Source organism: Myotis yumanensis, unplaced genomic scaffold (genome assembly GCF_028538775.1).
Source record: "Myotis yumanensis isolate MYYU_CA2020_CCGP unplaced genomic scaffold, mMyoYum1.0.hap1 SCAF_19, whole genome shotgun sequence".
Lineage (NCBI taxonomy): Eukaryota > Metazoa > Chordata > Mammalia > Chiroptera > Vespertilionidae > Myotis > Myotis yumanensis.
In genome coordinates this window covers 6,238,134-6,262,706 of record NW_027223770.1, presented here as the reverse complement: position 1 = coordinate 6,262,706, position 24,573 = coordinate 6,238,134, and the positions used below count along the sequence as shown (strand labels likewise).

Here is a 24,573-nt window from a genome sequence, read left to right as displayed (position 1 = left end):
CCGGGACAGACTGCTTCCCAGGCGTGAGTGCTCACGAGGTCCTCACACCTGAGACGCAACAGTGTGTGGGGAGGGGCAGCTTTTCCTCCTGGGCCACGTTGCCACCAGTGGGGACTGGAGAGCTGGGCAGGGGTCAGCTGCCAAGTTCATCGGAACCGTCTGGGTTGCGTCCTTGGGAGGCAGGGCCCCTCCCTCAGACGGTCAGATCACGGTTCCCGCCGTCCCTGCTGCTGGCCTGTCATTCTTGAGCCAAACAGGGCATTTGGATGCAGGAGACGTGGCAAGGGCTGGGAGAAGGCAGGGAGTCTGGACAGGTCAGGTCGTAGGGACGCTCAGGTGAGTGCTGCTTTCTTCTGGTCCCCTGCAGGCGTCTCATTCAAGGGTGGATTCAGACAGAGGCTTTGTGGACAAGGTGGCACGGTGACGTGCTGGAGACAGAGGCAGTGGGGGTGGAAATATACAAATAAACACAACCGGCTGAAAACGGCGGAGCTGCAGGGCGAAGGGGCCGGACGTCTGGGTTGCCCGTTCTGGCAGGACCCCTGTGCCCCATGATCTCGGTCAGAAAATCTCACAGGTTTTGGACTTAGGGCAAATCTGACCACTTTTTGGGGCCCCAAGCAGATGGCCGCTGAGAGCATGTCTGGCAGGAAAGCCCTCTGTTCAGAGGCCACAGTCTCCTGGCCGGGGGGGGGGGGGGGGGGGGGGGGCGCAGCTCTCTCCGTGCGGCCGAGCCCGGCTGACCCTGGGGAGGACTGACCCTGTGGACTCCGGGAGAAGCTGGCTGTCACGTCCGCATCGCGAACTCATCTTTCTCCGGGGCCTGTGTTATCTCCCGAGCCCCGTCTCAGCTGAGAGGCCAGAATCTCGGCTTTCTTGTTTTCATCTTTCAGGACAGATGGGTATCCAGGTCCTGTTGATTCAGCCCCTGGAACCTCTTGTATCTCCATATCTGTTTCTTTCCTCGTTCCAGCCTTTGTTCCTGCAATCACCTGCCCAGAGGTCAACCGGCCGGCCCTCCGAGCTCTGTGCTGCAGCCAGAACATTCTTTTCCAGGCTTAACTCCAATCACCACCTTATTCTTCCCTTTTAAAAAAAATCTTAAGGACTCCCCATTGCCTATCAAATAAAGTCAAAATTCCTTAACATGCCACTCACCCCTCCCCACCGCCTGGTCCCTGCCCATCTTCCCAGCGTGTCTCTTGCCATTCCGACCCTCCGCAGCCTTTCAAAGCTGGGTACCTCTGACACCATCCCCCACGTACCCTCTATGCTCCACCCCGGTCCTTGGCTTTGCTCTCACCCTTCCTACTCTGTGGCACACGTGTCTCCCAAACCTGCTGGTGGAATCCACCCACTTCTGGAACCCCAGACATTTATGTTGATTCTAAGAGTCGTGCCTCTGCATTCTGATTCTACCGCCTATAAAAGGGGAACTGTGTTTTGCTCTGTACACCGTACCACGCCTTCTGCATTCTGGAGAAGCAAGAATGCTATAGATTAAGTGAAAAAATAAAACGTGATCGCTCCCAGTGGGTCAGGTACTATAACCGGGCATCTTAGCGGCAGTATCTCAGGTAATCCACCTTGTCCTACAGGTGACTATGCAGCCTCAGAAAGGTGAGGAATCCGCCAGCCCACAGCCGTCTGCAGGAGCAGGGGCTCAAGTGGAGACACAGGCGGTGGAGAGGAAATCTACAAGTAAACACGGCCAGCTAAAAACAAGAGGGCAAGCTCTACCGGGCCGCATGAACTCAGGCCAGCTTCCAAGAGTCCATGTAGGTGGGTCTGACGCCTTCTCCCCCCAAAGAAAGCTACCGGGGGTCTCACTCCACAGAAACCAAGGCGCGGGAACTAGATTCTGAGTAATGACTGGAGAGCGTGGCTGTTCAGGGATGACCCATTCCTCCCGCCAAACTCACTTCTGTTTAGAGCTTTTGTTTAAACGGGGTTGCAGTGACTGCAGGCCAACTCACTGGGGAGAGGGAAATCGAAGGTCTGTAAACTGGGTGACCCCCCAAGTGCCCAGCCAACCCTACTTTGGCTCACCTCTTGCTAAACCAAATTTTTGGTTACTGGGACCGAGCGAAAACCCGCCACAAGAGGGCAGCACTTACACACCCTGGATCAGAGCTAAACCCTCGAGGACTCCCTCTCCATCCCTTGAAAGGCTCATTACAGCCAGGCTTTTGGTGTCAGGGATTCCGACAAAGGAGAGAAACACATCAGTCTAGTCTCCCGTCGAGCCAGGAGCTGGGAAGCAGCTGCGTTGCGGTGGCAAGGCGTTTACTTAAAAAGGAAAAAACCCTTCCGGGAAGAAAGATGAATCCTGGCTATGTAATCATTTCTCTGGCCTCCCTGATAAAACTAGAGGACGTTTCCCTCTGCCTGCCTGCTTCTCCACGGACGTGACGCGGATAGAGAGAGGAGGAAGGCGCCTGGCACAGAGTGCTCACAAGTCTTTATTCGGCGACGGAAAAGCATTCGTGCATAAAGCTTGATTTGACGGAGGTTGGACACATTCCCCGGGGAGCTAGTGACATCGCAGGCGGTACCTCCAAAAAGCTCAGGGGGTTGGAAAGAAAGCTGCTAGGAGACAGAATCGTGTTTGCAGGAGAGCCGGGCTTTACGAGGGGCTTCCCTCCAGGTTGGAAAGGGTTGGGGAGCATGCTGAGCGTTTGGTCTCGATGCCCTTGGAAGTCTGAGCAGGAGCAAACAGGACTCAAGGAAGGCGGGGAGGTCACAGCTCTGTCCCAGGGGACGGGGCACCAGTGGGAGCTCCCAGGGAGGGTGGACAAAGACGAGATATAATTTGCCCTTTGACTTGAAGCGTCTTGGAGGGTGTCTTCCCCAACACCTCTTTGGCACCCCCATCCACAGGCCTTTCCAAAGAGGCCAGGGCACTTTCTCTCTGGTAACTCCCCCCCCACCCCCCAAACACACACGGAGCATCAAGAAAGAAATGCCCATTGGGCTGTCTTCCTGTGACCAAACCCAACAGAAGGATGGGCCTGGCCGAATGCTTCCCTCCCAACCCTGGGCGCCCAGCCCAGAGCAGACCCGGAGCCAGGCCCTGGGGGGGTGGGGGTGGGCACTGGGACTTTTCGGCTCTCTGGTGGGTGCTGCCTGCATTGATCTGTAGCGCTTCCCTGCCTCCCATGACGTTGACTCTGAGAGGGTCAACGCCGCGGCTTGCCTGCCAGGGAGAACTTGTTCCAGCGCTGATTCCTGCTAACGACTCTGCTGCCCATTTAAAGAGAAATCTGCCGAGGACAATTTATTTGTCGCCGTCATTTTAGCAGGTTAAACGTGTGGGGGATGCCTTGTAGGAGGCCTACAGCACGGAGGCCAGGCCCTTCCCACCCTGGGCTGTGGGCCTGCAGAGGAGCCACACGGTGCTCCTGCCCAACCTGATCCGCCCGACTGGCTTCCGGGATTTTCCCGCCGAGTGTGCAGCAGCAGCCCTATTTGGGGGAATAAACGCAGAACGATGACACTGTTCCTTAATATTGTTTCCAGTCTTCACAACTTCAAAGTTGCATCCATTCATACTTCTTAGCTTTATAACATTACAGCAAGGGGAACCCGAGGACCAGAGACTTGTCCAAAGTCAGGGGGTGGCCGATATGAGAAGATTCCTATTTGCAGCCCGTTCCCTTGGACAGCCTCACTTCTGGCCTCGTGGGGGTGAGGGGTTTGCTCTGGGAGGGCCTGGGGTGGGCGGGCTGGGGGAGGGTTGCCCAATCCAATAGATGGGTGAGTTTCCCAGCCAGGGCGCCCTCCTGGTGCAAGAACCTAAGTGCATCTCGTCCTCTGATTCCCCTTTCCTTGGACATTTCCCCCTAAATCCTCACATGCCCTCTCCGTGCCCGGACCCTCTATTTCTGGGACCATTAGGGTGCTCCCAAGTGTTACAGGGACCCGGGCGCAGTCCCTCAGTGCAGGACGCGTGAGCAGCCAACGCAGGCTGGGCCGTGGTTCTTGGGCCCCGGGGTCTGCAGGCAACGCGCTCACGTGGGCAAGAGGCCTGACGGAGACCCAGGCCCATCACACGCACGACCAGACGTCATCCCGTACAAGGTAATAAGGTGGGGCTTCAGCGCTGGGAGACGGGCTCAGAAGACTCTTCCGTGTGATCCCTGCGCCTCTCCCAGGGGAACCCCCGAAAACAAGCCCGCCTCGAGCGCCCCACGTCCCAGGGCCTCCACGAGCGTGGACTTGTCCTTGTCAGGAGAGGGGGGCAGTGCTGTCAGAGCCGCCGAGGAGCATAAAGGCGTCGCATCGCAGCAGGAAGACTCAGGAGGAAACCCCAGGAGGCCAAGGACGCACGGAGAGGCGAGGACCCGGGGAGGAAAGCCAGGACAGGCGGCGACAGGACGAGGCAGAGCGGGGCCGCGCGGGTCCCGTGGGAAAGGTTCATTGGTGTCCACGCTTAGGGAACCTGCCGCCACCCCTGCCGCAGCGCATGGGCAGACCCCTGCCGTCCGTCGGGGCAAGAGCATCCGGTTAGGAGCTAAAGACCCTGCGGGAGAAGAAGTGAGGAGGAGTTAGCGCCGCCTCGCCAGGCCGCTGTGAGCTTAGGGACACGGGGACGGCCACCTACACTCCGCACGGGCCTGCCTTGCTCTCTCTGCCTGCACCTGGCACCCAGCTGGGACCTGCAAGGAACGACCGAACGAATGGGTGAGCGCTGGCTCCCAACACACCGGCCAGGAGGAGGGACATGTAAGGGGCTCAGTGACAGTCCCAGGAGTGCGATGGTCACAGCAGTAACGTGAGCCTCCTGGACACACGAGTGTGTTTTCGAGACGGCCGGCTGGTCAGGGGAAGTCCACGAGGGTATGTGAGAGCCGGAGCGTGGGCCCTCTGCCACTCTAAACGCGACGGCTCCACTGCCACCGCAGTTCCAGGGCCCAGGGCGGGGGGTGGCGAGGCGTTCCGGGGCGGGGGAGGGGGGGCGTGAGATGACACTCAGGCTGGCGTGTCATGGCACTGCGGTCGGCCGCAAACAGGGAGACTCAATCCCGGCCTCGGGTGCCCCAGACTGTTCCCAACCATTTCTAAGGGAGGCGTGAAGCTGTCAAAATAATGCCACTTGGAATCTGCATCAATGAGAGCGTTCCCAGCAATTCTGGGGGGTGAGAGACGTGGTGGTGTGAACCCCAAGACAACGTTGCAGAACCCTGAGCCGTCGTTCCACTAGGGGGCGCCCCAGGCGGAAGCTGGGGTTCCCACACTTGAGGGCCCAGAGTCTCCCACAGGACCCACTGTACCCCGAGGCCTAGGCTCTGCAGGCCTGGGCCTGGAGGGTGCGTTTCTAACTCCTCCCAGGCACTGCTGCGGCGTCTCAGGGACCCCTCGGGGGGAAGGCCCCGTTCCTGAGGTCAGACGCCCCTGCCCACCAGGACCAGAGGGAGGGCGCTGCCACCCCTCGCCCGCGGGACGGGGCCAGCTTACTCGTCCGTGTCCTTTTTGCTCTCCTCAATGAAGGCGATCGAGGATTCAGACCTAAGGCGGTTGGTCACTTCGTACGTTCGCAGGGTGACCCCGAAGATGTCCTCATGGTAGCGGTTGTCATCCTGGGGACGGAAACAGTCAGGGAACAGCCCTCAGAGCCCAGCCCCGGGCACGGAGAGGGCGGGCACGCGGACACCCAGGATGAACTCTCCCGAAAGAAACACGGCACTCCAGCGCCCCCGGGCGTGCCCTTGGTCTCCCCAGCCCAGACCACAGTGAGCACCCTGGGTCTGTCCAGGAACAGGCTGCTGCTCTGTGGATCCCGAGGACAGGAGGGGAGGTCAACGGGAGCCTCCGCACCCCCTGCCCTCTCCCCGTGACCTGCCCGCTGCCGCCGCCACACCACAGCCCCAGCCACATCCCACCTGCTCCCTGCACGCTGCCCTCCTTCCTCCTCTCTCCGCGGGGGGCTGGTACACCCCCATCCTCTACCCTAGCCAGAGAGGGCCAAGTGGGAGCAGGGATGTCGTGATGGCTCCCCAGGCATCGAGACAGGACCCCGGATGCCGGGAAGCGGGAGGCTGGCCGCCACTCACCCTCAGCCGGCTGATGAACACGCCCGCGTCCTCCACTGAGAGCTTCCCCTGCTGCGCCATGATGCGCTGGATGGCCTTGAGGACGTCGGCGGCCATGGTGACGTCCCCGCACACATAGATGTGGCCCCCCTGCTCCTTCAGGGCCTGGTACAGCGGTTCCGCCAGCTTCTCCTGCAGGATGTCCTGCACGTACTTCTGTGGGGAGCAGGGGCTGCGTGAGCCCCGGGGAGCAGAGCCGACGTGGGGGCTGCGGGCAGGGGGTGATCTCTGGGGTCTCGGGAGTGAGGCTGGGAGGACAGCCCACCAGAGGCTGCGGAAAGGAGTGGTTCCCCACTTTGCACTTCGCTCTGCGGAGGCCCCAGAACTTCTCCTGGAGCGGCATTCAAGGGGAGCATTGTCTACCTGCTCCTCTCTCCAACCATCAGGGGTCCCCCATAGGGTGTGGACGCCATATACTTGCCAGAGCAGGTTTTTTAAAAATATATATATTGTTTATTGATTTTAGAGAGGAAGGCAGAAAGAGTGAGAGACAGAAGCATCAATGATGAGAGAATCATTGATCAGCTGCCTCCTGCACACCCCCTACTGGGGATCGAGCCCGCAACCCGGGCATGTGCCCTGACTAGAATCGAACCGTGACCTCCTGGTTCACAGGTCGATGCTCAACCCCTGAGCCACAGTGGCCTGGCAGGAGTGGGGTTCTTACAGGTGTCCTATGCTGACAGAGCAGCCCAGGCGGACAGCAAGAGGTGGGGATAGGTGAGGGCTGCCAGGCCGCATCTGTGCAAAGCCAGCTGCTGTAGCTGGAGCAGGAAGTGGGCTGAGGGGATGGGAGGGGGCCCCGGGGGTTTGCTACAGGCTGTTCCGATGCCTCTGGCCCAGGAAACTCCCCTTGGCCGAGGCTGACATCCAGCTGTCCACCTGGCTTGCTGTCCTGATGTTGATGTATTTCTACAGCAGCTGTCAAATGGCCACGGCCAGACTCTCTGAGTTTCCCCCTCACCCCAGCTGTCCTAGCCTCCTTCCCGGGACCCCCCTCCCCCAGGCCTACCTCAGACCCTGCAGGAGCATGCTCCAGGCCTGGGGCCCTTTCTATTTGGACTGGTAGGGTCTCTTCTGGGCTATCAAATATTTTTTTACAATGCACATCAAAACGTTTTTCCCGGCCGGGGTGGGGCCGGGACGGAGCAGGGTCACCTTTGGTCTGTCGGGCTCCCGGGAGTAGGCCGTGTACAGTTCTCTGAAGACCCCCGCGCTCCGGGCCTGCAGGGTCTCCTCCCTGTAGATGTGGTCCACCTTGGACTGCCGGCACCCGAAGACCAGGATCATGGGGCAGGGACTCATTCCTGGGACCAGAAGACCTCATGTCACCGACCGCCTGGTGCCTGATTGGGGGGGGTGACTGGTGGTGCCGGGGTGGGGGGTACTGGGAACCCCAGCGGGTGCCATGGAGCTAGAGCAGCGGTTCTCAACCTTCCTAATGCTGCGACCCTTTCATACAGTTCCTCATGTTGTGGTGACCCCCAATCTCATTGTTACAAATTGAACGTAATTAAAGCATAGTGATTAATCACAAAAACAATATGTAATTATATATGTGTTTTCCGATGGTCTTAGGCGACCCCTGTGAAAGGGTCGTTTTACCCCCAAAGGGGTCGTGACCCACAGGTTGAGAACCGCTGAGCTAGAGGGACATGAACACAGGGGCAGGACAGACACACACACACACACACACACACACGGAGGTAGGTGAAGTGCGCTCAGACTTTGGCAAGCCTCCCTTCTCTGAGTCTCAATCTTCCCTCCTGACCCCGGGGGAGGGGCTAAGACCCCAGACTTTGGAGCTACACAGCCTGGGTTCCAACCCCAGCTCTGTCTGACAACAAGCAACTTGCTTAACTTTCTCTGTCTCCGTTTCCCCCACGTACGGAACAGGAACAACAGCAGCAACTGCCTGATAGGGTTATTGTTAGACACGAATGTCAGACCCCAGAACAGTGCCTGGTAGAAGGCGAATACAGTACACATGTTAGCTATTCTACCCGAGCGACAGTTCCACAGGCGCGGGTTTTTTTCCAAGTCGTTTCTGTCTTGGTCACTGGTATGCCTCCAGCGCCTACTGCAGTGTTCGGCATTTACCAGATGCTCATTAAATCCCTGTCTGATGCCAACACTGTGGCTCTCTCCTCTGAGGAATCCCATCAACACGCCACTTGAGAAGGCTTCCTGTTTACCCTCCAGGGCTGAATTGTAAGGAGGGTCCGATCTTAACCACCCAAGAGATGGGGCTTTCGGGCCCAAGCATAAGCCGAGGGGAAGATTCGTTCGGGCAGGTCCTGGGAATGGCACGAGGGGTCGGGTCGGAGCGATGCTGCCCAGCCCCCCCCGGGCGGCGAGGCTCTGGAGAGATAACGGTCACCCCGTGGCTACTGGGCCAGGACCCACCTTTGTGCTGGATATCAAACTGCCGCTGCTGCCAGAAGCTTCGGAAAGGGGCGATGCCGGTGCCCGGGCCGATCAGGATGCAGGGCACTTGGGGGTTTCGGGGCAGGTGGAAGCCGGGCGCTCTGGACAAGGAAGAGGAGGTCAGAAGGCTCGCTGGGTCAACTGTGACGAAGAATAGCTGGGTCACCCTGGCCAGTGTGCTCGGTGGTTAGAGCGCCGGCACGCACACCGAAGGATCATGGGTTCAAGTCCTGGTCAAGTACCTGGGTTGCAGGTTTGGTCCCCGACCCTGGTCGTGGCGAGTGTGGGAGGCAACCAATCAGTGTGTGTGTGTGGTGTTTGTGTGTGTGTGTGTGTATGTGTGTGTGTGTCTCTCTCTCTCCCCTCTCTCTTTCACGCTCTTAAAAATCAATGGAAAAAAATATCCTTGGGCGAGGACTAACAACAAAGAACAGTTGGGTCTTAGGGAGACCAGGGCCATCCTGGGTAGAAAACAGCAGGACCTGCAGCTCTTCGGCCTGGCCAGGTGCCCCCGTCAGGGTGGGAGGTCCCACAGATTGGGGGAGTCCCCAGTCTGCCTATCCCTCCATTTCCCAATGAGCCCCGTTGCTGAGCCACAAAGGGCAGTGGGGTTTCCTACCTTAGCTCTACTGACATTCGGGGGTGCATACTTCCCTGTGGTGGGACCATCCTGCGCATGGGAGGCTATTGAGCAGCTCCCCGGCCGCCACCCTCTAAATTCCAGGAACACGCTCCAGCAGTGACAGCCAAAGACATCTCCAGAATCACCAAATATAACGCCCCCCACCCCCTACCCCTTACCCCCATTGAGAATCGCTGATTTCACCTCCCATGAGAGCTCCTATTACCAGGGAGCCACCGACTCCAGGGGACACAAGCATCACCTGGGGGTGTTAAAAGGGGTGCAGGTTTCTGAGGGGGTCAGTCAGTCTGGGCTAGGATTCTATTTCTCTCCCTCTCTCTCTCTCTCTCTCTCTCTCAATCTTCACCTGAGGATATTTTCCCATTGATTTTTAGAGGGAGTGTAAGGAAGTGGGAGACAGAAACACAGCGATTGGTTGCCTCCTGCATAGGCCCCGACCAGGGCCAGGGAAGGAATCTGCAACCGAGGTACGTGCCCTTGACTGGAATCAAGTCCACAGGCCGACGCTCCATCCACTGAGCCAAACCGGCCAGGGCTGGGACTCTGTTTCTGAAGCACCCAGAAGGTATGGGGACCATCCCATCAACAGCCGAGAAAAGTGGCGGGCCAAGGCCACTGTTCAGGGAGAGAAGTTATTGACAAAGCAGACCCTTACATTGGGCCTAAGCTCAGGCATGTCCTTTGTTGGTAAATTTTTTTAAAGTAATATTTTTTATTTGGTTGACTGATTGTGATAAGAACACTTAGCATGAAATCTACCCTCTTAACAGATTTTTAAGTGCACAAGGCGGTACTGGAATCACAGGCAGGAATGTCCTTTACAATGGAGTTGGGAGAAGGCTCTGATTGATGGTGGTGAGAGATGTTTGGATCCTGTTTCTAAGAAACTGGGGACAGCGGGGTGTCCTCTAGAATTTGGACAGAGCCTCCCCTGGTCTGCAAACGCCGTGGAGGCCGAGCCTGCGTCGTGGCTCTCCTGTAGCCGCCGCAGTGAGCTGAGGACATGCACTGGGTCCACACCGCTGGCTGACTCGCCCTCGGCGAGAGGGCTTTCTTAGCGTCTGCGGGTCCTATCTCGTGATCCCGCTGCCTTAACACCTGGGAGGGACGCGGAATGCCGAGCCCGTCTGATCCAGCCATCTCTCTAGAACCCTTTGGGCTGGTCCACCCACCCCAGCTCGGGAGAGCAGTGTGCAGACTGGGGGTGGCTGCTCACTGCTCTTCCCTTGCACTCACCCTCTCACGAAACAGGGGACCACTTCGTCGGACTGTATCTGGTTGAGCCAGGAGGAGCACACGCCGTGGTGAACTGGTCCTTCTCCATCTAGCAGAATAAACAAGGCGGCCTGGCTCACCTCCTGTCCCCGAGCTTCCGGTCATTGGTACCCCCTCCCTTCAGCCCAGCAGGCCCCGCCCCAATGCCGAGCATCTGCCTGGCAGCTCCTGGTCTGGATCCCTTCCTCTGACGGGGAAGAGGAAGTGGTGCAACTGGGGGAAGCCTGTGAGCTGTGAAAGTGCCCAGGGTGTTGCTGGGGAGGGGTGAGTCAGATTCAAATCCTGCCACGGAAAGGGCTTTGGTCAGTGTGTTCTCCGTGGCTGCCGGGATCCCAGTCTCAGAGAACTCTCCGGCACCGTGCATTCTGATTGCTTGATCAAGGAGGGAAAGTATGGGAGGAAAATGTCCAGTTATCTGACTGACCTAGGACCAGGGGACATCGGCAGCAGGGACCCGACCCGCCCCCGCCACCCCCCCCCCTCTTCCCCGTGCACCGCCCTCCCCTCCCAGCTCTGAGGAAAGGCATTGTTCTGGCTGCCGCATGGAGCTGGCTCTGCCTAAGGGGACAGTGTGCCTGCTCTGCTTCTTCCCAAGTTTCCTGGCCGTGGGCATGGGTCTCCAGCCAGGGACTTGGGATTTGGCAGAGCTGCCGGGCCCCTGGGGGGAGAACGCAGACCCGGGGGCTCCCCCAGCACCTCTGCCCACCTCCAGTGCGGTAAGAGACGATGGCCACGGTGAGGTGCACCTCCTCGGGGTACATGTCCGGGGAGGAGCTGATGGAGTAGTAACGAGGCTGCAGAAGGGACAGCTGGGTCAGGAGCAGGGTGGCGGGCATCTGGACGGACTGGAACTCCTCCAGCACCTCCACGATGGTGGGGTTCTTGCTCCATTTCCATTCCTCGTACTCCTGCAAGCCCTGCGCCAAGGAGAGGGGCAGAGGAGAACTCGCACTCAGCTCCAGGTACAGATTTCCACGGGGGGCTCCAGGGGCCGGGGAGGAAGGCAAATAAAAATAGTAATAGCTAACACTTAACGTTGTCAATACTCTGTGTCAGGTTTTCACTCTCGCTCGGACATGATGAAATAGGTATGATTGTTATACCCATTTTACAGATGAGGAAACTAAGGGACATAGAGGTGCCATGGCTGACAAGGCGGTGATTCTGGGTTTTGAATCTAGGTCAGGGGGTGGCAAACTTCAGCCTGCGAACCAAATCTGGCTAATCCCTTGTTTTGTCTGTTTAAATGGTTTGAGGGAAACATCTGAAGAATACTATTTTATGACCTAAGAATCAATAAAAGGCTAATATGCAAATCGACCCAACAGCAGAACAACTGGTTGCTATGACATGCACTGACCACCAGGGGCAGACACTCAATGCAGGAGCTGCCCCCTGGTGGTCAGTGAGCTGCCTCCTGGTGGTCAGTGAGCTTCCACAGGGGGAGCGCTGCTCAGCCAGAAGCTGGCATCACGGCTGGTGAGCACAGTGGCAGTGGCGGGCGCCCCTGTGGCAGCGCTAAGGATGTCCGACTGACAGATTAGGCCTGCTCCCCCAAGGGCTCCCGGACTGCCAGAGGGCGCAGGCTGGGCTGAGGGATCTCCCCCCGACTAAGTGCACGAATCTCACGCACCGGGCCTCCAGTGTGATATAAAATTCAAAATAGAACATTATTTTATGACCTAAAATATAATATAAAAATCAAATTTCAAGTTCAAAGTCCATAAATACAGTGGGTTTGGAACCCAGTCACACCCACTCACTGACGTATGGTCTAGGCCCGTGGTCGGCAAACTGCGGCTCGAGAGCCACATGCGGCTCTTTGGCCCCTTGAGTGTGGCTCTTCCACAAAATACCACAAAATACCACGTGCAGGCGCACACGTACAGTGCGACTGAAACTTCGTGGCCCATGCGCAGAAGTCGGTATTTTGTGGAAGAGCCACACTCAAGGGGCCAAAGAGCCGCATGTGGCTCTCGAGCCGCAGTTTGCCGACCACGGGTCTAGGCTGTTGTACTACAATAGCAGAGCCGAGTGGTTGCCAGAGACTGAAAGGACTGGGAGCCTCAAACATTTACTACCTGGCCCCTTTTAAGGAGAAAATGTGTGGAGCCTTACCCTAGGCAGTCTGGCCCCAGAATCTGGGCTCCTGACCTGCACACTGGCCTGCAGTATGTGAAGGTCAAAAGAGGCACCGTGGAGGGAGTCATGACTCCCAGGTATAGAATGCCAACGTGCAATCTGTGGGTTTGCAAGGGTGCAGGTGCCTCTGCAGAGAGCATGCTCAGACGGTAAATGACAGTCCCCAAGGGACAGGTCAGGGGGCGGGGGGCCGTGCTCGGGGGCATGTTGCCAGTAAAGCCCAGCTGTGACTAGGGAACAGAGGGTCCCCTGGGGCTCCGGAGTGGTCAGATCTAGATTCCTACATCTCAGAAGCTTCCCCGGGCAGTCCTTTATTGGGTTTAGGAGGCTCAGATTTGGGAGGGGAAAGGCCGTTACAGTGCATTGGGTAACAGCGCCTTTTCCCATGTCTCTAGAGACCATCCTTGGGTTATTGACAGGGTGTGGCGTCGCTGAGGATGTGCCTCCCAGACCTTCAGTGACCTTCAACTGCAGGGGCCCAACTGGCCAAGACCCCCAGCAGCTGCTCTCTGAGTGACATCCACCGACACCAACATGACCACCTGCGCTGGCCTTGCCTGAGAATGCCTGTGCGACCCGGGACCCGTCCATGCCACCTCCTCCCCTCTCCTTCACTTGGGGTCAGACTTGTTTTGACGTCTAATGGTTCTCCCCGACTTATCTGACTCCCTTCCCATTTTCTCTCACCCAGGTCTTTCCCCTAATAAAAATCCTTGTCCATTCAATCTTGTAATTTATGCTCTTTGGAAAGAAATAAAAAAAATACAGTTACATCCAATTCTACTTTAAACAATCCTATGGCCTGGCCGGCGTGGCTAGGGGTTGAACATCAACCTATGAACCAGGAGGTCACAGTTGGATTCCCAGTCAGGGCACATGTCCGGGTTGCGGGCTCGTTCCCCAGCATGGGGCGTGCAGGAGGCAGCCGATCAATGATTCTCTCTCATCATTGATGTTTCTCTCTTTCTCTCTCCCTCTCCCTTCTGCTCTGAAATTAATAAAAATATATTTTAAAAAATATTTTTTAAATCCTGTGGAAGCAGAGCAAGTTCTGGTTCCTCTTATTAGTCACACTTCCCATTAACTTAAAAATTTTAATCAAAGTTATACATGGACAGTTTAAAAAGTTAAATAATTCTGCAAAACTTATGAGGAAAAGAATGCCCTTCTGTTCCACCCCTCCCATCGGTTTCCGGCCCCCCAGAGACGTTTCTTCTGCTGTTTGCTTATCTGTCTCTAAGTCACATGCACGCCTTGCATGGCCCCTGCCTCTCGGACCACCAACCAATCCCCTCTCTGGCAGCAGAAGAAAGCTAAACCACCTTTGCTGGTGGCTTGCATACCAGGGGAGAGCCCCCACTGGGTGGGATTCCTACTGGGCAAGGCTTGGCAGCAGCTGGAGCAGACGGGCCCTCGGTTTCTAAGCAAGGGTGGAGCAGCTGTGTTCGCTGGCTTCACCTTTCCACCAGAGCCCTCCTTTACCTTGAACCTTTACCGACAGCTGCTCTGCACCGGCAAAGGCTTAGCTGTGAAACAGGGCACTGTGAGGTTCCCCATTTCTTTTTCTTCTAAGCATCGGCTAAGAAGTTTCCACTGTGGTCCAAGAACTTTGAGATTCAATGAGGTCACTCGTGTCCTATCAGGGCTCAGAAACAGGCGAGATGGTCTGGACCAGTGGTTCTCAACCTTCCTAATGCCGCGACCCTTTAATACAGTTCCTCATGTAGTGGTGACCCCCAACCATAAAATTATTTTCGTTGCTACTTCATAACTGTAATTTTGCTACTGTTATGAATCGTCATGTAAATATCTGATATGCAGGATGTATTTTCATTGTCACAAATTGAACATAATTAAAGCATAGCGATTAATCACAAAAACAATATGTAATTATATATGTGTTTTCCAATGGTCTTAGGCGACCCCTGTGAAAGGGTCATTCGACCCCCAAAGGGGTCACGACCCACAGGTTGAGAACCACTGGTCTGGACTAACCCCATGGACTTTCTGGGAACTAGAAAACGACAATGTCTGCTCACGACTGCCATCTGCTGGAAGTGTGCTGTAATACCAGACAACTCGGCCAGCCGAGCAGGTGGAAGGCGCGCCCTGGGGCTGCAGGGGGCCAGGACCCACCTTGCTGAGGACCAGCAGCCGCTGCTTCTCTTTCTCGCTGGTGGCCAGGGAGGCGAACTGCTGCAGCTGCAGGGGCGTGGGCGGCGTGGTGATGTCCAGGTAGTACTTGAAGGCCTGGAAGATGGTGCAGGGCGGGAGGCGGCGCTCATCGGTCCAGTTGCGGATGACTCCTGCGGAGGCACAGTGGTGGTCGGGGCGGGTGGGGCAGGAGAGTGGGAGCTCTGAGGGCTTGGGTCCCAGTCAGGATGGGGCTGGCTGAGCCCAGCAACCCCTCGCCTCTCCACCTTCCATATCCCACACCTACACCTCCTGTGCGAGGAGCGTATCCAAAATCCATGGTAGGCAAACTAGTCCAAAAGTTAAAAAGCAAGTATTCAAGCAGCATGAGACAGTCCCCAGGCATTCCACGCGGTGAGCCACCAACTGAGCGCGAGTCATGCCTGTCCTCTGGCGGGATCGGCCTCTCCCTCCTCTGAGCGGGAACCAGTGTTTACAATGACGAACGTGCTTAACACTGACCTGGTATATTCTATGTGGCAAGTCCTGGGCTCAGCACTTTATATTAACTCCCAGAATCCTTCTCATCTCCCAGACTCACCACCATCCTAGGTGGTACGTGCTATTACTTTCTCCCTTTTGCAACTGAGATCAATGGGAGCCCAGAAAATTTAAGGAATTTGCCCAGGGTCAGCAGTCTGTCTTGTAACTATCACACTGAACTGCTTCTGTGTACTTTTCATTCACTATAACCCCCAAACACAAGCCCCCCCCTCTCCTTCAGCAGGGACTCAACCCAAGAGAAACAGGCGCAGTTCCAACACTAAAACGGGCCGCGTGGGACTGGTTCCGAGGTGTGTCTCTCCAAGTGGTGCCCTCCTAGGGCCGTGGTCGGCAAACTGCGGCTTGTGAGCCACATGCCGCTCTTTGGCCCCTTGAGTGTGGCTCTTCCTAAGCCTTAGGAGCACCCTAATTAAGTTAATAACAATGTACCTACCTATATAGTTTAAGTTTAAAAAATTTGGCTCTCAAAAGAAATTTCAGTCGTTGTACTGTTGATATTTGGCTCTGTTGACTAATGAGTTTGCCGACCACTGTCCTAGGGGATCTGCAACAGGGCTGTGCCTACATGCTGTGCTCACGTTCTGCCCTGACTGTACCCCGAGCTCCTCTGTAGCGGCGATACGCCACTCACTGTATCACAGGCGGCCGGGCCCGCAAGGCCACTGCCGCTCCTATCCTGAGCCCTGCGCTCACCTGCACCTACTGAGATGAAGCACTGACCCCTCTGCCTTTGCAGGTTCTTCAGTGGGAACGTCAGGAACGGCTGAGGAAGCAGTCGGGGCATGAACAATGAGGTCTGATACGCGGCCTCATGCCTGGTGGGCGTGGGGCTGCATACAGAGCCTTTGGACCCTCAGAGGAGGCAGGGTCAGATTCCAGCTGCCATTTACTCTGCGGGCACGGGGGCGGCGGTGACACAAAAGGAAGCAGAGCGGCCCAGCTCCAATCAGTCCCCCCATCGGCACCACAGACAATAGAGCGCCAGCTGGGCCAAGGTTGTTCAGCCAAGAGAAATGGGGAGTGAGTGTTCCGTCTCATAAGCTGGAGGCAACAGAGACCCACCCTCCTACCTGGGTTGGTGATTGGGCCCAAGAAGGGGTTGGCCTGGGAGGGGGCGGGCGGGGTGCCCGCGTGGCCGTCCTTACCCAGAGCTGTGCTCCGCTCTTCCAGCAGCTCCACTTTCACCAGCTGGTTGATAGGGGGCGCGTCCTCCAGCCGCTCGATCAGGGCATTCACCAGGTCCTCCTGGTTGCCAGGGAAGACGCCCAGGTGGTCCCCAGGCTGGTACTGCAGCTCCTGATGCCCATTGGTGTGGAGACGCACGAAGATGGTTGACCGGCTGGAGGGAAGGACCGGGGACAATGAGCTAAGGCATCACCAGCCACTACCCCCTTTCTTTGCTGCTTTGGGGGTCCCGTGGCTGCAGTTTCCCTCCTTCTATTCTCCTTGGGGCCCAGGCCAGCCAGACTCCTGTCCCCCTCGTTTCCACACCCTGGCGTTAAGCAAGGTCACCTGGGAGCTCGAGAATCCAACAGCCAGTTCTAGCGCTCACGCTGGTCAGGGCGCAGCACAAGGCACAGCCCCTCTGTCTTCCTTCTCGCGGGTCCTGGCCTCCCCTCTGGCTGCCCTCGCTGGCCTCCCCTCTGGCTGCCCTCACTCAGTCTCCTTGGCTGGTTCCTTCTCATCCCCCCGAACTCAGGACCTTGGAGCTCCCAGGGCTCAGTCCTCACATCTTTTTGTTTTCCTATCTCCTGCCCCGGTTTTTCTCTTCTACATCGCAGTGACCATCCCCTGGCCCACAGTAGCATTTACTTTGTTATCCAGTCTGTGGTCTGTCCCCCTGCCCATCCTCTGGCCCCCACAGCACCGTAAACTCTAGAGGACAGGGGGTTGGTGTGTCTGTTTTGTTCAGGGCTCTATTCCCGGCACCTAGGACAGTGCATGGCACATAGTAGGTGCTCAAGAAATATTTTGTTGGTTGAAGGCACCTCAGTCTCCCAGCTGCCAGGACAAGCTTTGGCTCAGTAGCAATGGGGGTCCTCTCGACACCTGGAGTGAAGGCAGTGGTGTCCCCCAGAATCCTAAACTTCACACCTTTTGCAACTGGACGTCCTCACATTGCCATGGAAAAGGGGAAAAGGACCTGGCCTGAAGCTGGGCTTGTTAAACACATATCCACCCGATGCTATAAAAATGGAGAAATCTAAGGAGAAACCCAGAGAGAACCTCGTTCCCACCTGCCGGGCGCCCTTTCTCATGGACTCTTTTATGTCCAGTGCAGGGAGGCCTGTACCAGGGGAATGGGGGCCTCAGGAAAGACTTCTCAGACTTCAGTTATTCTGGTTGGTGTCAAGTTTTAGTACAGACACTACGTTTTACACAATATTTGAAAGCCTGGGGATTGATCACACGCTGGTCCATCAAATCCCTTGTACACCTCGGGTTATGGTCGCATTTCGGTTCTGCTTCCTCTACTTTGACAACTGGTTTTCAGTTGATGGAGAACTTGACATTCAACAGGAAGTTTCCATTCTCCCTTGAATAATCATCACGAGTAAACCAATGGGACTTGTTCTTTAAAGGAGCTTTTGGCGGAACCAGAGCCCTTTTGTGCTGCAAATAGCCGCCATTATTAAAAATAGCTGTGCTGGCACGCTTGCTCTTTTGGGTGTCAAGTATTTTTTTGAAGAGGGGAATTTAGCGACTGAAATTGTGAATGGCGGTGTGAGGGCCTGGGTCCCACTCCCCACCCCTGGGCAGATTTTGCCTTCTCTGGGGCACTGATTTTACGCACGATTGATCCTGGTTTGAGCTCACACCCATCTTGGTTCCCAGCGCCAAGACTTTACCCACTGCTAGCTCCAGGGAGGGAATTAGCAGAGACTGACGGCCAGCAGGTGGCGCTGTGGGGCCGCTAATTTGGGAGCCTCCTGAGAACCACAGGAACCCTTTGAAAGGCCTGCGAATCAATTCCACTTTCTCCCAGATCATCACGATTTCTTTCAGAAGTGTATTTGCCTCTGTTCTTTTGGCTGGAACAAAATACAAATGCAGAGGACACGAACTTGCTGAGCTGGCTCACGTTCACAGCCACTGGCCCCAAGTCCTCTTGAACGTAGCAGAAGGTGGCCAGGCAGATAAGGGGCAAGATGGGGGTGGAGCTGGCAGGGGAGCTAGGAGGCTGGCCGAGGCTCTGACCGGGCTGGGCTTGCTGACAACCCCAGCACAGAATGTCCGCATGGTCCCAGGGCACCTTGATGGGCTGGGTCCTTGAAGCTTCGCCGGAAGCTGACCCTGGTGGGTAACAGTAACCTGGAGACCGAATGTCTTCAATCTCAGTCCTGCTGGAGGTTTCCAAGTGTAGGATTTTCTAGGCCTTCTTAAAAAAACACACCGTGGGGCACATATGGACCTTTGAAAAGTATTAGGGGAGAAAGAAGGGAAGTATTGGGGAGGTAGCAGCCGTTTGGGCCTTCACCTCCTCCCCCAGAGTAGCCCCTGCCTGTGCTGTATTTATATCCACACACACACACCCGCGTGCATGTGCTTGGCAGTGACTCAATGCCAGGTTCCCAGATAAAACAATAGTCTGCTAATGCCCAGCATTAAATGAAAAAAAAAAACAAAAAACAAAAAAACAACTACTGTTACATTTTTCAAGAAAAGGGTAAACACTGTCTGTCAAGTGCAGTTTGAGTTAATAGGTTCATTCCACAAATTTATACTGAGTGTCAGGCACTGTACTAGGCACTGGGGAGCCAGTGGCAGATACTGCTAATTCCCTCCCTGGAGCTAGCACAAAGTACCCTGACTTCATTGGGAGGTGACTTAAAAAGATCTCAGATAGAGTTGCTGATGTGGATGGTGGGTGGTGATGGGTTGGGGGCAGTGGGCTGAGGCTGCCAGATAAGAGTGGTCAGGGAGGCCTCTCCGGAGATTTGACATTTGAGCAGAGACCTGAACAATGAGAAGGGGCAGACATGCAAAGATGTAGAGGGAGAGTGTTTCCGAGAGGAGGAGCAGCACGTGCCAAGGCCCTGAGGTAGGAAATAGTGTGGTGTGGCCGAGGAAGGGAAAGGAGGCTAGAGCATTTGGAGAGTGATGGAGACAGGCTGCGTGGTGGTGGAGGAGGTCAGGGAGCTGGGCGGAGGTCACGACCTGCCACCACAAGGAGACCAGAGGTTTCGTACATTCAGTGGGTGTGCAGCTGTGGAGGGATAGGTGTCAATGTGCATTTGGAAAAGATTCCTCTGGCTGCTGTTTGGAGATTGGATCTTTGAGGGAAAAGCCAAGAAACAAAGAGACAGGGTAGGTGCCTACTGCAGCCACTCAGACCAGAGGTCATCATGGCTTGGCTCAAGGTGGCACCTGGGACCCGGATGTGCAGTGTGAGAGGAGGTGAGGAGACTGGAGTTTTGCCTTCAGCCAAATGTTGATGTTTTCTGTTGCTATGGTGAAGGCTGGAGAGAGGCAAAGTATCTGAGGGGACACGGAAATCAAGAGCTCAACCATCTGAGCGTTGACCCTTGAACCAAGAGGTCACTGGTTCGATTCCTGGTCAGGGCACATGCTAGGGGTTGTGGGCTCGATCCTCAGCAGGGTGTGTGCAGGAGGCAGCCAATCAATGTATCTTTCTCATCGATGTTTCTACTTCTCTATCCCTCTCCCTTCCTCTCTCTCTAAAATCAATAAAAACACATTTTTAAAAAAGCAGTTATACGAAAAATAAGATTTCAACCATCAAGACCTCTCCTTTGTATGGTCCCGCCCGTCTCTAAGGCCGCCAAGTGCTCAGGCCCTTGTGTACCTTAGTTCTCTTCTGCCAGGTCCCTCCGCCGCTCTCACCAGCCTGGCTCAGCCCGTCCTGCATTCCCCTCCTCCTCCTGCTCCAGGACGCCCAGGCACACCCCGCCCATTAGTGCTCCCGTATACACTCTTCTGCACTGTTTGCTAATTGGTGCTCAGACATTAGAAAATGTGTTTTCTGGCCAGGCAGTAACTGCGACCACTTTTCTCTTTAGATTTGCCAGGACCACCCTTGAAAGGCTGTTTACTTCCTCTTAAGCACTTTGCTTGCAATTAAGGGTCTCCGGTGGGGTGACTGCTGATAGCTTGCTTACGGTTTCCTGGGTCCAACAGCCCGACTTGGGCCTTGGGCAGGGAAAAACAGGGGAGAGTCATGCTTTAATCACTCAATTAACCCTTCAAAAAACCTTATAAAGCTGGAACTCATAGTAAGCTCCCAAACAGGTAGTGATACAGAACATGCTTTTAAAGAGATAAACCCTCGACACCATTTGATCCTTTTGTGCGAATCCACGCTGCCGTCCGCTCCTGACCTTGTTGAAATGCTCCTGGAGCAGCCACTCGGCATGGAGGCAGCTGCCCTTTGCAGAGGTGGGAGGGCAGTTATTCTAGGACTTTGGCCCAACTTAGCATCAGAACATTTGCCAATTAACTTGCTTGTTGGGTGCGATGGTATAGGGAGTGATTTTTATGATCTGGTCTTTTCTAGTAGGTTCTTAAGTCCCTTATAATGCTGCTTAAGTCACACCTTTGCACAGGACAGAAAGGGGAAGTAAGATGTACAGTATTTCAAATGCAGAGTCCTTCTCTAGGTCAGAGAGTGTTACGTTGTGCATATTGCATTTAACTAGCTATTCAGAAGGACCAATTTCCCAATCCATTTCTTTAATGTTTGAAGATCTAAGGGAGGCCTGGGATTCCATCCGGTTGGTCAAAGTCTTGAAGTCCACGTAAGAAAGCAGGCACACTAACTTTGCAGGTGCATGAAGCTGGGATGGATGCAGACTAGCCATGGGAAAGAGGCTATAACTGTCGCTCTGCGTACGTGTCTATAATATAGCAGCCTTGCAATGCGGTGGAGGCCATCTGGATAGGCATTCAGTGTCTTGACCTTGGAGTTAGAGAAACCAAGTCTGTGTGACCTTGAAAAAGTCACTTGCATTTCTAATGGTCATTTCTCCTATTGAAAATGTGGATGATGATGGTACCTCCTTCATGAGCTGGTCAGAATTATGGGAGATCCTGCAGAGAATGGATCAGAATGGTGCTTGGAGCACAAAGTACTAGATACATGTCAGCTATCCTTGTCGTCCTCACTGTCATCAGAGATAAGGAGACAGGGGCTCCGAGGACCCGAAGGCCTTGCCCAAGGTCACACAGCTGCTTCATGGCAGAGCTGGGGTCACCAGCCAGGGCTGTCCAGCTTGGAGGCCACTCTTTGTCCTATGCCATGCACGCAAAGAATCGAGATTTAAAAAGATCTTCATGTGCTATAACTGCAAAGTGAAAAGGATTCCAGTCGATGGGGATCGATGCAAAGATATTCACGTGTGCTAAGAAGTTTACTTACGCGAGTGGAGGGATGGACAGACCTGGACGGATCATTCTGAAAAGATCGGAAAGCTAAGTCGCCCTGGCCAGGTGGCTCCAGGAGGTTGGAGCATAGGCCTGTACACCAAAAGGTTGTGGGTTTGATCCCCGGTCAAGGCAACTGATTGATGTTTGTCTCTCACATTGATGTTTTTCTCCCCTCCTAACCCCCTAAAAATCAATAAAAACATACCCTCAGGTGAGGATTAAAAAGTAAAGACCTGATAGCTAAGAGCAGCAAATCCCTAAGCTTACGCGGGAGCTCAGCGTGGCTGCCAGAACGAGGCCTGCAACCTCGGCGCCTCGGGCGTCGCGTTCCCATCAGAGATGGTAACAATAGCCTCAGCGCACTTGGCAGTGGTCACAGGACTGCACTGCACTGTGACCAGGTCTGCAATGACACTTCCAGCAGGACAGAGTGTGTCCTTCTGCTAAAGCAAAAGGCGTGGGAAACCAGGTCTTAGGAAGAGCAATTGGAAGGAATCCGGGCCCAGGAGAGATTGGTCAAGGTCTTGACTCTTTGCAGGTGTTTCATCTGGAAGAAGCAAACATTTCTGTAGGTGTCCCCGGAGGGTGTCACTGGGATCAAAATGAAGTGCTAGGGAGAGATGCTTTGTTCTAAGCTACAGTAAGGCGATTCCTAACACTCAGGACTTCAAACACACAGTGGCTGTTTTGTGCAGTAATGAGCCTCCGGTCATTCCAAAAGCCGGTAAGCAGGACTCTAGAGAAGCCTTACCCACCAGGAGACAATGCCTGGACTAAGTGATTTTGACTGAGATGCTATGGCACAATTAGCAGTTCTGCAAGGGAGAGGTCTACATGGGAAACTTTTTATAGAACCGTTCTCTATCCACAGTGATCACCACCACCTCCTTCTCCTGTCCCTCCAGGTGCGAGCTTGGAAAGGAAAAGCAGGAAGCCAACATGCTACAAAGCAGCAACGGGGTCTCCATGGCGCTCGGGATGGTGACAGGAAACCGATGTCTGGAGTCAGCAGGGACTCCTGCCTCCCTGTGGGGGCTTCTAGAGCAGCGGGCGGTACCTGGGTGAATAAGGTTCCCACCTGGACTTAGGGCTCTGAAGGTTTTGACGGCTGAGAAGACGAGCGGCTGAGACCCGTTTCTTGTGCACGTTGGATAGACCTGCGGGGAGAAAATCAAAGTCCTCCTGAAATGGGTTAAACAGTTGTCAGCAGAACATCTTCAGCTTCTACTGACCCTCTACTCACACTCCCACTGTCCTCTGGAGCAGCGGTCGCTAAGCTTTCGGACCTCACGGACCACCAGTGGTTCGCGGGCCATCAGTGGTCAACCGCTGCTCTGGAGTAAAGTGAAGGGAAAAGGAGGAAGAGGTCGGGCGGCAGTGGTTGGGGCGGGTGGGGTGGTTTTGGGAATGCAGGACACAGAGCAAGTCTGGTTGGACTGAGTGAGAAGAGGACGGTTCGGGGTAACGCTCCATCCTCCGGGAGAGAGATGTCCATGCGCGTGCTTCACGGAGTGCGGGGCAGCAGCCGTGTCTTCATTGGGAGGACTGAACAACAGGGACTAAGCGAGGACACCCACTTTCTCTCAGCACCTTCCCCATGTGACAGCTCCAGACTCTCCTTTGCCCCACCGTCCTGAGCGCCCACCCCGGAGCCTGGTGAGAGGTACCTTGTGTAAGGTCTGGAGCTTCGGCCACATAGGTGAGGCGGAACTTGTTCCTCTTCCAGCTGCGGTCATTGCTGATGAGGGAGTTGTTTGCCTTCTCAATGTTGACATCATCTCCCACGCAGAACACGTCACAGGCTGTCTGTGGCACATAAAGGGCTTTTAGTGGCCTCCGTCAGCCAAGAGGGACTCCTCTCCAAAGCTCTGAGTCATGGCATGTATCCCACCATCCAACCATCCATCCATCTACCCACCTACCCACCCATCCCTCAACCCCCTCCATCTATCAACCCCTCCAACTTCCACCCATCCACCCACGCACCCATCCACCCACCAGCCTGTTCGTCCGTCCATCCATCCATCCATCCATCCATCCATCCATCCATCCATCCACTAATCCATCCTATATTTTTTGAGTGCCTTTGATGTGCTGGACATATCACATTTACTATTGTCTTTAGGACCTCACATCTATTTCGCATGTAACTCTCTGCACTTATTTATAAAACCAACATGTGTAGAGGCCTACTATTAAACAAGAAAGTAAACATTTTAGAATTTCCTATCCAGCTTCCTCTACAGATTTTAAAAAGTTACATTAAAGGCAGAATATATTGAATGTCTGTATACCTGCACATAAATTTATTTTTCATTTGCTAAGTTTGTAAGTTCTCTAACTCTAGTGATCCTAAGAATTACTGTTCAGAATTATTTTTTGAGATAAAAGCCATGGATAACTCCAAAGGTTCTCAAGGACAGCTTTTCACCAATTTTTGGGCTCGTGTTGATTTTTAGATGATTCCAATGCCCACCAACTGATGAATGGATAAACGAAATACGGTATAGCCATAGAATGGAATATTTGGCCATGAAAAGGAATGTGCCTTCATCGAGTGATCATGGTTAACATCTCTAAAATAAGTCATGTTGACCCCGGTATCCTGGTATGATGTGATGAGGACACCTCTCTTCTAGAATATTCTTCCCCAAACCCATCACCCCACTCTAATCTTGAAAAAAAGATGAGACAAGGTCAAATTGAGGGACACGATACAAAATGCCTCACCAGTACTCTTAGAGACTCTTAAGATCATGAAAGGGAAGACTGAGAAACACAGCTGAAGAGTTGGAGATGTTTTGACAATGCGATATGGTACCCTGGATTTGATCTTGAAACAGAAAAAGGGCATCGGTGGGAAAACAGGTGAAACCTGAAGAAAGCCTTTATCACTGTATCACTGTTCCTAGT

General features: G+C 54.8%; 1 protein-coding gene across 3 annotated transcripts in view; it reads right to left on the bottom strand.

Annotated features, from left to right (window-relative positions):
- Positions 1–725: 725 nt before the first annotated feature.
- NOS1 (nitric oxide synthase 1) overlaps positions 726–24,573 on the bottom strand; it is a 102,421-nt gene continuing 78,573 nt past the window's right edge. For all 3 annotated transcript variants that reach the window (XM_070399428.1, XM_070399425.1, XM_070399427.1), the window contains 11 exons: positions 23,328–23,466; positions 22,739–22,817; positions 16,422–16,615; positions 14,716–14,885; positions 11,144–11,354; positions 10,399–10,486; positions 8,499–8,620; positions 7,251–7,399; positions 6,054–6,248; positions 5,458–5,579; positions 726–4,522 (listed from right to left, as the gene is read on the bottom strand). In XM_070399428.1, coding sequence (XP_070255529.1) covers positions 4,507–4,522; positions 5,458–5,579; positions 6,054–6,248; positions 7,251–7,399; positions 8,499–8,620; positions 10,399–10,486; positions 11,144–11,354; positions 14,716–14,885; positions 16,422–16,615; positions 22,739–22,817; positions 23,328–23,466 — 1,485 coding nt within the window. In that variant the 3' untranslated portion in view covers positions 726–4,506. The remainder of the gene's footprint in view (positions 4,523–5,457; positions 5,580–6,053; positions 6,249–7,250; positions 7,400–8,498; positions 8,621–10,398; positions 10,487–11,143; positions 11,355–14,715; positions 14,886–16,421; positions 16,616–22,738; positions 22,818–23,327; positions 23,467–24,573) is intronic.